The 14,680-nt window shown below is 38.5% G+C and overlaps 1 protein-coding gene across 1 annotated transcript in view; it reads left to right on the top strand.

The window, feature by feature from the left end:
* Positions 1 to 13,396, top strand: part of LOC127655528 (ceramide synthase 2-like) — a 28,966-nt gene extending 15,570 nt beyond the window's left edge. Inside the window, exons 5-11 of the mRNA XM_052143412.1 lie at positions 2,122 to 2,179; positions 2,280 to 2,330; positions 3,062 to 3,154; positions 3,600 to 3,728; positions 5,101 to 5,207; positions 8,361 to 8,514; positions 11,046 to 13,396. Of these exons, the coding sequence (XP_051999372.1) occupies positions 2,122 to 2,179; positions 2,280 to 2,330; positions 3,062 to 3,154; positions 3,600 to 3,728; positions 5,101 to 5,207; positions 8,361 to 8,514; positions 11,046 to 11,195 (742 nt within the window). The 3' untranslated portion in view covers positions 11,196 to 13,396. The remainder of the gene's footprint in view (positions 1 to 2,121; positions 2,180 to 2,279; positions 2,331 to 3,061; positions 3,155 to 3,599; positions 3,729 to 5,100; positions 5,208 to 8,360; positions 8,515 to 11,045) is intronic.
* Positions 13,397 to 14,680: the final 1,284 nt, after the last annotated feature.

Below are 14,680 nucleotides of genomic sequence, written 5' to 3'. Positions count from 1 at the left end.
TTTAATACGTAAATTTGTCTTAATCACGATTAACACATTTACCGTTAATACAGCATAAACAGCATAAACACTAGTTTTAAGGGTGGACCTGAGTAAAATATCCGGCCGGAGTCATTACACTAACGCACACTTTTCAACACACACACACCAGAGCCATTCTACCAAGGTGATCCTACAAGCTTAGCATAAAATAACAAATCATTGCCATTGACATTTTATGGGGCGGTACTGTCGTAACATGCTAGTTGACTGTTACGCTCTCTCCTATGGTAGAACCATGGAGTTTGTTATCTCAGTAAATAAAATAACCTTATATTTAGGCTTAACTATCACCAAAACGCAGAACGAAATGTTTTTGTCTGCAAGCGCTTTTCATGTGGAGTTCAAAGTGACGGTTTGCGCTGGCGCTGACTCCTTGACGCGAATCATGAACACGCTTCACGATTGCTGTAACAAAGCATATAGCCACAGTCTACCAGCAGATTAATATTGTGGAGGATGAGAGTTTAAGAGATTTCTTGCCCATTGCATTAAATATGCAACCTAAGTGGGGACTAGTACTTTCAATTAGTCAAACTACAAATTAGACTTTGGGAAACGTTTAATGTTACATAAATTGGTGCTATTTTAGTGCAATTCTTTTTTAGACTGTGGAAGGCTTTGTTTAGAAAATGTTAACAAAGCATTATATTGCTACATTTAGATTAGTTTTTTTGCTAAGATGGAAATAAATGCATTTTGACAGGAAAATTATTATATATAGTGTCAAATTACAGCACTTTCAAAATCTGTGATTAATCGTGATTAACTACTAAAAAATATGCGATTACTCTTGACTTTTTAGCGACTGACAGCACTAGTTATAACTCATTATCTTTGGCAGCTCTTCTACTTATGCATTTACACTTCAACATGTATCGAGGTACTTATCAATAAAACAATGACACAAAATAGATATGAAAATGTGCTTGGAGTGTTTACCAGCCGTTACATTCTCAGATCAACTTGGGCTAAATTAACGCTTTAAAACTCTTCTTTCACTACATTTTAAAGATGATGTATACAGTAATGTTCCGAATATTTCTTCTCCTGCCTCTGAAAATATACATACTTCAAAATCGTCTTCCAAACACTTTAGTTTCGGGAACTAGGCAACTATGACACATTATAAACACAGATAACTGGGAACTTTATTTCAAAGTGGAAGTACGTCATGGCGGTACGGCTCAGTGCAAGTAGTCATTCTCTGGAGCTGTCTGATCCTAATCCTAAACCTACATTGGACTGCACTAGGCAATTCTGGTAGCTCTGTGATTGGCCAAAATGCTAAATTCTGATAACTTCTACTTTACCCTGTGTAACTCGGAAGCTTGACCTTTGGCCTATGATCTGAAGTTCTGAGATCCTAATTTGGGAGATTTGTATTTGTATTTATTAATTGTTTCTTGATATTCAGCTAATTCCACCAAATTCTAAACAAAAAATCTGCTGTTTAAAAATACGGTTCACAAAATATGCCACAAAATCAAACATTTTGTTAAATGTCATGTGTCAAGTATTAAAATGAGCTAAATTCAGATTCAAATACTTTAATCATTGTTCTAGCTCCATGCAAATGGACATAAAACATTTTCACAGTAGCACCATCTTTGATTTTTGATGGGAATGAAAACGAGGCTGTGAGGGATAGACTTACTGTCTCTTCATCGACATGAACTGTTATACATGCACTGTATGAAGCTATTATAAACTCCCAGGAAAAGTAATGGAAAGTAATTTTCAACATTTCATCAATGGAACAATCTAAAAACACTTTAAACAGCTGTACAACCCATTAAATAGACTGTACGTCTATCCCTCACAGCCTCGTAGTCATTCCCGTCAATCAAAGATGCCCCTGTTGTGAATAAGGTTTTTTTTAAGTCCTATTAGCTTGGACCAATTTTTGTGCGCTAAGTCTTAGCCGCTAATGTGTGAGATTAAATAATTGGAATATGAAAGTTGACTGAAATGTTTAGCCTATTAAATCCTTAATAACTCATTAAAATGTCTTTCTTTTACAAAGCATCAGAGCCTTTAACAAAATGGCCAATGTCACTGTGTGTGTGTTTTCTTTTGTAGTTGGAGATTCACCTTTTATCTTCTCTCCTTCATCGGTGGTCTTGGTGCACTAATCAATGTAAGTAATTTGCCATTTGCAGTTGCCACCAGTTTTCATACTGTAATCTCATTTCCTGTACTGACTCCTCAAATCCTCCTCTCTCTCTCTCTCTCTCTAGAAACCCTGGTTGTATGATTTAAAGGAAATGTGGAAAGGGTTCCCCACTCTGGTGAGGTTTTACTGATAACAACACAAAACAACAAACTCCTGTAGTCTATCATCACCACATACAGTAGATTGGAGTTGCGGTCTTGTGGCCCTCATTTGTTGTCCTTAAAGTCCATGATAACATAGGGTGTTCCATTTATAATTTTAGGATTTAAAAACGACCTAATATAGTCCATGCGGCATAGTCTTCGCCAAATATAACAGACGTGAGTTTAGAGGTGGAGAAAAATGATATCTCATATCAAGTGCATTTCGTCTGCAAATATCACAATCGTTTTTTTGCTTTTTAAATGGTTGTTCTGAAACAGTTCACTCATTTTCTTTGTGTGTACAGTTTTTGTGTATCGTGTGCACACGTTTTGGTGTGATATGTATATTTGTTTTACATAGCCATAAAGGCAATAGAGTTTACATTTTTCAAGGGTACCTTGCCATCACCAGTAAATACAATCTAACACGGACAACATACAACAATTTGAAATGCACATAGACCACATACAGTACTTCACACTTGGCAAATAAGTACTAAGCATTTACATAACCAATAAGCTTTAATAGGAACTCTTAAATTACAACTGAGCTATTGCATCTAATCGAATTTGCAGTCAAGTAAAAACATTAAAGTCTGCTTATGAGCAATTAGAGTCAGATAAACATCATAAACCTCATGTTTTCAAACCACTTATTGCTTAAAAAGGTTTAAGGCAGACTATCTCTCTCTGTCTCATTCAGACGCTGTTACCATCTCAGTACTGGTACTACATGCTGGAACTGGGTTTCTACTTTTCCCTTCTGTTCAGTGTTGCTTCAGATGTCAAGCGTAAAGTAAGTTATTCCATCATCCTGCTGTCCATCTGGCATTCCATCATTGATTTACACAGTAAACCTCATTTTTGCATCTCCATATATCATTTTAGTCAAACACACATAATTTCATTTACTGAGAAGCACAATATTCAAAGCAGCAGCTGATGTTTTGAATCATTTCAGGCTGTTTTGTTTTTATGGTGGGGTTGATGACTTTTTAATGTGCTTTCAGTAAAAAGTTAAAATGCTCTTTGTTAAGAGCACTGAACTGTAAATTGGAATAAAATAGCCTAGCTCTGACCACATAAGCAAAACATGACCATTCCATCCAATTGTGTGTGTAAAATAAAGCATAGTATCAACTAGGGCTGTGAATCGATTAAAAATCCTCATTATGTTGTTGTTGACTGCAGATATTGTATATTGATATTAGATTTAAGAGAAACCTAACTCTCTACCTCAGGACTTCAAAGAGCAGATTGTTCATCACGTGGCTACCATCACACTGATCAGTTTCTCCTGGTGTGTGAATTACATCAGAGCTGGAACACTAATCATGTTTGTGCATGATTCTGCAGACTATTTACTAGAGGTAAGAAGATAAACCACCTAAACACATTTCTCATACACTAATATAAAACAGTTTGTTTGGCTCTGTAACAAATATTAGGTGAAGAAAAGATGGGTGTACTAGTGGAGACAGAAGGGAATACCAGTAGGACATTAATGTGAATTTATGTTGTCCACTCTCAGTAGTGTGGACTAATACAGTATACCAGGGGTCGGCAACCTATGGCAAGCATGCCAGCATTGAACAGGAAAATAGAAAATGGCACTCCATGTTAAAAATGTTGCCGACCCCTGCCCACGACTCACTAGGGGCTTTTCCACTATCAGGCCATTGCGAGCCAGGGCTATCAACTGGCCAGCCAGGACCAATCCTCGGTTGGCCTTGTTTGGCCCAAGGGTAATCGGTGGGCCAAAGGCCATTGAGAAAGCCCAGAGGAGGCACAAGGAAGCCCTGTGACAGTGGGAACGCAACTGGCCTTGGCACACACTAGCACACCCTCATTTGGCCCGATAGTGGAAATGCGGCTACTGAGCACTTTATTAAGTGCCCGACATGGTCTTCTGCTGTTGTAGCCCATCCGCCTCAATGTTCAACGTGTTGTGCATTCTGAGATGCTATTCTGCTTGCTACAAATGTACAGAGTGGTTATCTGAGTTACCGTAGCCTTTCAATCAGCTCAAACCAGTCTGGCCATTCTCCTCTGATCTCTCCCATCAACAAAGCGTTTCCATCTGCTGAACTGCCACTCACAAAATTTTGGCTTTTGGCTCCATTCTGAGTAAACTCTAGAGACTGTTGTTCGTGAAAATCCCAGGAGTTTAGAAGTTACAGAAATACTCAAACAAGCCAGTCAGGCAACAACAATCATGCCACGTTCAAAATCACTGCAATCACATTTTTTCGTAATTCAGATAGTTGATGTGAACATTAACTGTAGCTCCTGACCAGTATCTGTGTGACTTTATGCATTGCACTGCTGCCACACGATTGGCTGATTAGATAATCGCATATATTCATTCAGGTGTTCCTTATAAAGTGTTAAGTGAGTGCAGATGTTGGTGTTTTAGTGGGGTGTATTAAGGTTGGTGTAGGTGGTTTAGCTAATTATCCCTGAATGGATGCACAAATGCATACCATCTAGGCTCTTTTGGCATACTGTTTTCAACATATTATCCTAATCTTAAAAATGTATGCATATTATGAACATTCGGAAGCAGCCTGCGATGATAGGATCTCATGACAAACATAGACCAGTAGAAGAGATGCCTCCTTGTGTACAAGATTTTCTGATACTCATTTTCTTCTCTCTCTCTTCTGTGTCCATCAATTACCCCCTAATCCTTTTAATATTTTCCACTTTCTCTTTCTCTCTCTCTATCTCTTTCTCTTTCAGTCAGCTAAGATGTTTAACTACGCAAGATGGAAGAACACATGTAATTACTTATTCATATTGTTTGCTGCAGTCTTCGTCATCACACGCCTCATCATCTTCCCTTTCTGGTACATATCACACCATCACATTATTGCATCACATTTCATCACATCTCATCTTATCACATATTATTAGATCATATCTCATCTCACCACATCTCATCACATCTTATCACATCACATTTCATCTCATCTCAAAACATATCATCTCATCAGATCACAGCACATCTCATCTCATCTGATCACATCCATCTCACCTAATTACATCACATCCCATCACATCTCATCTTATCAGAACAGATCAGATTACATCTCATCTCACCACATCTCATCACATCAGATCACGGCACATCTCATCTCATCAGATCTCATCTCATCTCATCAGATTACATCCCATCTCACCTAATTACATCACATCCCATCACATCTCATCTGATCAGAACAGATCAGATTACATCTCATCTCACCACATCTCATCACATCAGATCACAGCACATCTCATCTCATCTCATCTGATCACATCCCATCTCACCTAATTACATCACATCCCATCACATCTCATCTGATCAGAAAAGATCAGATTACATCTCATCTCACCACATCTTATCTCATCACATCACATTTCATCTCATCTCAAATCATCTCATCAGATCACAGCACATCTCATCTCATCTCATCAGATCACATCTCATCTCATCTCATCAGATCACATCTCACCTCATTATATCACATCACATCCCATCACATCTCTTCTGATCAGAACAGATCAGATTACATGTCATCTCACCACATCTCATCACATCTTATCTCATCACATCACATTTAATCTCATCTCAAATCATCTCATCTCATCAGATCACAGCACATCTCATCTCATCAGATCACATCTCACCTCATTATATCACATCACATCTCTTCTGATCAGAACAGATCAGATTACATCTCATCTCACCACATCGCATCACATCTTATCTCATCACATCACATTTAATCTCATCTCAAATCATCTCATCTCATCAGATCACAGCACATCTCATCTCATCAGATCACATCTCACCTCATTATATCACATCCCATCTCATCTGATCAGAACAGATCAGATTACATCTCACCACATCACATTTCATCTCATCTCAAATCATCTCATCAGATCACAGCACATCTCATCTCATCTCATCTCATCAGATCACATCTCATCTCATCTCATCAGATCACATCTCACCTCATTATATCACATCACATCCCATCACATCTCATCTGATCAGAACAGATCAGATTACATGTCATCTCATCACATTTTATCTCATCACATCACATTTAATCTCATCTCAAATAATCTCATCAGATCACATCTCACCTCATCCCATCAGATCACATCTCACCTCATTATATCACATCACATCCCATCACATCTCATCTGATCAGAACAGATCAGATTACATGTCATCTCATCACATCTTATCTCATCACATCACATTTAATCTCATCTCAAATCATCTCATCTCATCAGATCACAGCACATCTCATCTCATCAGATCACATCTCACCTCATTATATCACATCCCATCTCATCTGATCAGAACAGATCAGATTACATCTCATCACATCACATTTCATCTCATCTCAAATCATCTCATCTCATCACATTTTATCTCATCACATCACATTTAATCTCATCTCAAATAATCTCATCAGATCACATCTCACCTCATTATATGACATCACATCCCATCCCATCACATCTCTTCTGATCAGAACAGATCAGATTACATCTCATCTCACCACATCTCATCACATTTCATCTCATCTCAAATCATCTCATCAGATCACAGCACATCTCATCTCATCAGATCACATCTCATCTCATCAGATCACATCTCACCTCATTGTATCACATCCCATCACATCTCATCTGATCAGAACAGATCAGATTACATCTCATCTCACCACATCTCATCACATCACATTTAATCTCATCTCAAATCATGTCATCTCATCAGATCACAGCACATCTCATCTCATCAGATCACATCTCATCTCATCTCATCAGATCACATCTCACCTCATCTCATCAGATCACATCTCACCTCATTATATCACATCCCATCACATCTCATCTGATCAGATCACAGCACATCAGTTCACAGCACATCTCATCTTATCTCATCAGATCACATCTCATCTCATCTCACCACATCTCATCACATCTTATCTTATCACATAACATTTAATCTAATCTCAGATCATTTTATCTCATCAGAACAGATCAGATTACATCTCATCTAATCTCACCTCATCTGATCAGATCACATCACATCTCATCTGATCAGATCACATCTCACCTCATCTCATCTCATCTCATCTCATCTAATCTCACCTCATCTGATCAGATCACATCTCATCTCATCAGATCACATCTCACCTCATTATATCACATCCCATCACACCTCATCTCATCAGATCACATCTCACCTCATTATATCACATCACATCTCATCTGATCAGAACAGATCAGATTACATCTCATCTCATCTCATCTCACCACATCTCATCACATCTTATTTTATCACATAACATTTAATCTAATCTCAAATCATCTCATCAGAACAGATCAGATTACATCTCATCTAATCTCACCTCATCTGATCAGATCACATCTCATCTGATCAGATCACATCTCACCTCATCTCATCTCATCTAATCTCACCTCATCTGATCAGATCACATCTCATCTCATCTCATTAGAACACATCTCATCACATCGCAATGCATCTCATCAGATCACATTTCAGATCAGATCACTGCACATAACATCTAATCTCACCTGATCAGATCATATCAATCACATCCCTCCTCATTACATCACATCCCATCACATCTCATCTGATCAGATGACATCTCATTAGATCTCATCAAATCTCATCTGATCAGATCACATCACATCTCAAATGTCATGCTGTCTTTTCATTTAGTATTAATCTCTCAAAGGCACCATGAAATTGAGTGTAGATTTTTTTTCCTGTGTTGATATATTTCCTATTGAAATACTATATTGACATATTGTCTGAAAACAGGTTTTATAATCTTACACAATTTTTGAAATATTTGGAAGTATATTTATTTTATGTAATATTTTATTATTATGTGTAATTGAATTTACTGTAATCTCTCTCCCTCCCTCCCTCCTCTCTCTCTCTCTCTCACTCACTCACTCACTCGCAGGATCATGCATTGTACATGGGTGTATCCCGTAACTGTGTACACTCCATTTTTTGGATATTACTTCTTTAATGGGCTTCTGCTGGTGCTGCAGTGTCTGCACTTCTTCTGGGCCGCACTGATTATACGCATGGCCCTCCGCTTCCTCACCTGCAACGTAAGTCTGTGTGACAGGGTTATTTTATATTAACATTCACGCAAGATTTTTTCTTTACAGAGCTCTTCAGTTTGTAGTCCTAATTTCCAATTAGCATTTTCAAATCATGGGTTTCCTGGAGAATTTCTAATGAGTTGAACGAGTAAAATAAGGTCTGTGTTTAACATTACTTGAAAAGACTTTCATGTTTTGCTTTACAACATAATTTACATACAGTCATACCTCAGCCGTGACTTTTGAAGCTGCTGTGTTTTTATTTAAAATGTACATTGCTAAAAAGATGCTAAATTAACACTACATTTACCAGAAGCATGTGAGTTTATGACCTTGATGTATTGGACTACCATATTTGTCCTTATTCAGCAACAACATACTTTTTATTTTCTTTGAAAAACAGTGTTTCCAAATGCACTTTTGAGGTAAGATTGTGTGTAATTTATGGTGCACTGTAAAACGAAATAGTTATTTTATGTCTTTTCAAGTAATGTTTACCCAACCTGATTGTAAAGGGAACAATGGAAAGTAGGAGGCGAGAACCGGCTAGATGATGTAAATCATATTTTAATAGTAAACTTAAAAGACAACATAAACACACATATGACGGACATGTCTGTAAACGATCTCTCTCTCTCCCGCACGATACTCTGCAGTCGACCTTTATACCTCAGAGGCTTGATTAGCCTAATACGGGACCGGGTGTGTATGATCACGACCCGGCCCCGCCCTCCACCCTGCCACATTCCTCCCTCGTTCTCTCAGGCTGGGGAGCCCCTGGCCTGACGTACATCCCCCCCATCTGCGCTGTCTGCCGGCAGGTCATTCCCATCTACCTGGATGAGGGAGGGGACAAGGGGAGGGAAACAGAAATAATTCAAATGGGGGGTACTTCCTGTAACAGTGTAGTACCCCCCAAAAACTGTAAAATTTAAAAGAGGATAAAGGCCAACGCAGAGCGGCAGTGAGAGAGAGAGAGGAGAGAGAGATGAAAAAAAAAAAAAACTCTTACTCACCAGTTCTCCGATACGCCGCAGCTTGTTCCTCGGCCACTCCTCCACCCTCTATCGGACCACAGCCGCGGCTCTCCGGGCGGATCTGGGGCAGTCCTCCAGCCCCTGGTGGACGGAACGCCCCGCCGCGTTCTCGGGGAACAGAAGGGGTCTCCCTCACCCCTGGCAGCGGTTCTCCACCTCCAGGCGGTCGCCAGTGAGCCCCTCCCCGCTCGCGGTCGGCGGTCTTACATCCCGCTGTGTTTCAGCGGCCGGTAGGCCACTCCTGCGCCCCTGGCAGCGGCCTTGACCGCTCCAGGCGGTCGGCTAGGAGCCCCTTCTCCCCTCGCGTTCGCCGGCCATCGTCTTTTTTCAGGTGACTGGGCTCCTCGTCCCCCGGCAGATGGCCGTGGCTGCTCCGTTGGGGTGGACGGTAGTGGCGAGAAGTCTACTACGGCGTATCCCTCCTCCTTCCCGGGTTTCGGCACCAGTGTAAAGGGAACAATGGAAAGGAGGAGGCGAGAACCAGCTAGACGATGTAAATCATATTTTAATAGTAAACTTAAAAGACAACATAAACACACACATGACAGACATGTCTGTAAACGATCTCTCTCTCCCGCACGAGCCTCTGCAGTCCACCTTTATACCTCAGAGGCTTGATTAGCCTAATACGGGACCGGGTGTGTAGGATCACGACCCGGCCCCGCCCTCCACCCTGCCACACTGGTCTAATAGAAAGATGAGATGGTGGAGAAGAATCATCAAAGGAGTGAGGGCAAGCAGCTGCTAAAATGTGCTTGCATTATGATTGACGGGACTAGCTTGAAAGCTCCTCCTGAACCTTTGTTTACAACTCAACTCAATTTAATGTTTGCATTACATATACAACTACATTTAAAGGCTTGTTTAGGTGCAATCAAAATGTGTGGTAGCTCAGCTGGTGTACTTGCGATGCAAACCAAGGTATAAATCCTACAAAACATGCAAGTGGACAAGAGTGAGCCGAAAGTGTCCAGCACCACAAAAGCACAACAGAAAGATGTGGTTGCTTCAGCATTTGCGTTCTCTTTATGACACTATCGGTAAGGTTTAGGTTTGGGATGTAGGTTTTGTTGATTTAAAACTTGATAGAACATTGGCCTTAAAAATCGAATCCATTTGGGAGAAAATATAATTAGCTTTTAGCACCTTTCAGTGGATATTTCACTTTGGAACTGCTAGGATACTTGAAGGGGCAAAAATATCGCCATATTCACATCATTTTCAGGAGATCAGCCTCTGTTTACAGAGCCCATTTTTACAAATAAATCAGAAACTGCTATTCTAAAAACCCATTTCAAACTTCCTTCCGGCCTACAAATGTTGTGACAGAACAGCTCTAAATGGGATAACAGTTTTTCTGTGTATGTTTTGATTCTGTGTTATGTATTATGTATTTCTCTCTCTTTCTATAATTTTCCTTTTTGTCTTTGTGAATATTTCTGAATGACGATTCTCTCCTGTGTTTCTTAAACTCAATGCTCTGTCGTTCTTTCTCAATAGTCGTCAGTAGAGGACGAAAGGTCTGATAAAGAGGAGACGGATGAGTCTGCAGAGGAGGATGATGAGATGAAAAATGGAGAAATAAAGAAAAATGGAGCAATTCAGAATGGTCACACAGCATATAACAACAATCACTCTAAAACAGAGTGATTTCCTGAGAAGAGAGGAGCTTAAAAGAACATTTAAAGAGGAGAAAGTAAAAAAAAGAATGAGCGAAACCCAAAGTGATATTTCCTCTCATCAAGCTGAACATGAAAGAAGAGCGGGGAAGAAACAGATTCCAGTTTTCATGAGCAAAAAATTGCTGTGTACACTAGAGAAAAAACACGCACATGCCACATAATATAACAGTCTGACACATAGGTCAAAATTGTGAACCTCTGAAGTCTTTCCTCTCTCTGGGGGAGAAACGGATTAATGTTGCCTCTATTGGGATTTTGGTCAATACGTGACTTTCTTTGCTTTATTAATCCTTTGTTTCATTGTTTTTTTTATTTAAAAAAACTGAGAAGCCACTTCATATTTTCCAAGGCGTATGAATCTGCATTTACATGTTTTTTATTTTACACTGTAGAATTATTTTTTTTCAGCCAAAATTGTGGTACATCTGAATACCAAGTGTTAATTTTTTCAGGCAAGTCAGTCCACTGTTGGCCATGTTTGGAATGCTCTCGGGAGGCTATTTCCAGTCATGACAGTGCAGCTCCTATCTACTTGAATGGGGAAAGACTGAAATCTCCAAGATCAAGATTACGATCAAAGGACATATTTCAAATCATCAGTAAATTATGACAACACTTGGAATCATAAATTGTACTTCTTCACGTGTAAGCCTCAGGACCAACAAGATCACCAAGCGCTGCCCATCTCTGCTAAATAGTCTCTGATTTAATCAACTTGTTTGACAAGATACCTTTCAAACTGTTGCTCCACCATAACAGATGAAACTGACCATAGAAAAAGACAGTATACTCTAACGCTATTATAGTGCCCCTTGTGTCAACACAGAGAATCCATCGCATACTTGCATTGCACAATAAATTGCATACTGACACTTTTGCGTGCAGTCGAGCTTGCTTAGCTAGTAGCGTTCACACATATGCGCAGAGTATGTTGCAAGCGATTCCTAGTATCCATTTGATTTTAAACCAAGAGTAATGCCATGTCCACACTAATCCATTAAAGTTTGAAAACTCAAAATTAAACGTCATTCTTTTCCAGAGTGTGCAGTCCAAACTCCCTGTTTTCTGTGGAGGAAAATGCCATTCTAGTGTGAAAGTAATACGTTTTCAAACAAAAATGTATGAGTGTGGGCGTGGCCTAAATCTACACCAGAGTTCCTAACACTGTGTAAATACTTATTGGCCAGTTGAAGCATGTTCGTTTTTACATAGATTTCATTTATTCAGTTTCTGAACATTTTAAAGGCACAAGCCAAAGATAGAATGGTTGTGTAAACTTGTGGGATGTGGTGTTTGAACTAGATGGTTTAGATATTTCAGGATGTTATTTATTCTCTGTGGTAATCAGAAATGCAGTGAGCTTTTGTTTACCCATGGGTTCACATGAATGTCAATGCTGGTTTTTCACAAGACTTATTGTGTGAGGAATCATGAAATGTTTAAAACATAACAAGCTAGATCATGAAATTATCTTTACATTTCAACAAATTGCCATCTGGTAATTATGATCTGGCTAGAGTAATATTAGAATAGATGCTTAGAAATGTATTTTTTTTTTTCACATATTCAGTTAAGCTGGGGGTCAGAGTGCAAGGTCAGCCACGATATGGCATCCCATGGAGCAGATAGGGTCAAGGGCCCAACAGTGGCATTTTGGCCATCAATAATCTAAAAAATTCAGTTACTGCTGCTGTGGTGAACCAACACATATATTCTCTTTTTCTTCCTGAAATTGGTGTTATGACACTATCCTTCATTATTCTCACCAAAAGCCTGTTTTATCACATCTTGACCTTTTTTTTTAACAGTGAATTCAAGCTGTTCTTGTTAATACACTGTTTCCAGTTCTGGGGCTAGACTAGTGTTTCCAGGGGTTTCAGCTTTTTTCTTACAAATGCTGTGGATCTATATCGTTCGGTGGGTCAGGGGTATTTGAAAACCTTTAATTACCACGTGTCTTTTTGTCATGATCTTTTATTTCCTGAGTAGCTGTATTAAGCTTTCTCTAAAATAATCACTCCTTTCCCATTGTATTTCTTCTTCCATCTTTGATTTCATCATTCCTCCCATTTTTCAAGTCAGACACAGTGTTATCTTTGTTTTGTATTTGCCTGTGTTTTACTATGATGATGATATTATTATGGAGAATGTTAACAATAAAATACTGAATGGGAGTCACACCTGATGTGTTTTTTAAATTTTTGTTGGAGCAAGTTATTACATTTTATATGTTATAACTTTAAATATATTTGTAGAGATTCATTATTACAGCCAGTTACTGATATTAAGCGAGAAGGATTTGGCTGGTCATGTGATCCTAATATGGCCGCCACAAAGAAGGAGACCCTCTTCATGTTGATTCAAACAGCTTTTATAAGGTTACTGATATGACTGATATGAGTCTTTATCTCATGTAAGTGCTCATGGTTTTAATCATTTGTTTCAAAATTACAATTAATTTCTTTAGGAGTACAATTTATAAAATTAGGGAAAACATTATTAATTGCACCTTTAAATATACTGTATCTTATTTCTCGTGTAATAATGCTGGAAACATTTGCTTTCTGTAGCCAAGATACATTTATATTTATCTCTTCTGCCATACATTCCCTTACTCATTCATTTCTTACGTATTCAGGTATCTTACTGTATTATGTATGTAACAGATTTGTACACACATACATACATACATACATACATACATACATACATACATATATATATATATATATATATAATTTAATTTTTTTTTTACTTTTAATTTTTATTATATTTTTATATCCCTATATAAATATTTTATTTATATCTAATAAAAACGTATATTTAACTTGTAAGCGCTGTCTATGGATGGGTGGATGTACTCAATTAGATTGTTATGGGTCATTCACTAAACCAAGGGATTCTCAAGAATCATATTATTCACAGTTGACTAAGTTTACAGCAAAGGCGTTTTCAATGCAGGGAAGAATGCCACTCGACAGTGGCTTCCGCGTTGAGTCACGTGACCAACAGGAACGGCTCCAATTGGTTGCATGTTTGTAATTTCCGGATATTAAGTTCAACACTCGAAAAACGTCACATATAATGGACCAGTATCACATTATATTTAAAATACACAATTATTCAATTAATATATTCATTGAATAATTTTTTATTTTTTTTCCTCCCCATTTTGGTATGCCCAATTTCCAATGCACTCTATTGCCTTGTTCAGACTGCCACTCAAAATCAGATTTTATTTTGATAGGATAGCAAAAAAAACACATGAAATCAGATTTTTCCAAATCTGATTCAAACCACATCAGGAGGTGGTTTCAAAACTCTGGCTGCTCAATTCGGATTTCAAAAGGTGTTTGCGTCACTCTTAACACTACACACAACGATAATGTCAAAAATTGGTGACTGCAGCACGGAACATCACATTATTTACCAGACTCCTCTGTCGCTGAGTTT

Source organism: Xyrauchen texanus, chromosome 15 (genome assembly GCF_025860055.1).
Source record: "Xyrauchen texanus isolate HMW12.3.18 chromosome 15, RBS_HiC_50CHRs, whole genome shotgun sequence".
NCBI lineage: Eukaryota > Metazoa > Chordata > Actinopteri > Cypriniformes > Catostomidae > Xyrauchen > Xyrauchen texanus.
The sequence above is the reverse complement of the archived record's forward strand: the minus strand, read 5'-3'. Positions and strand labels throughout refer to the sequence as shown.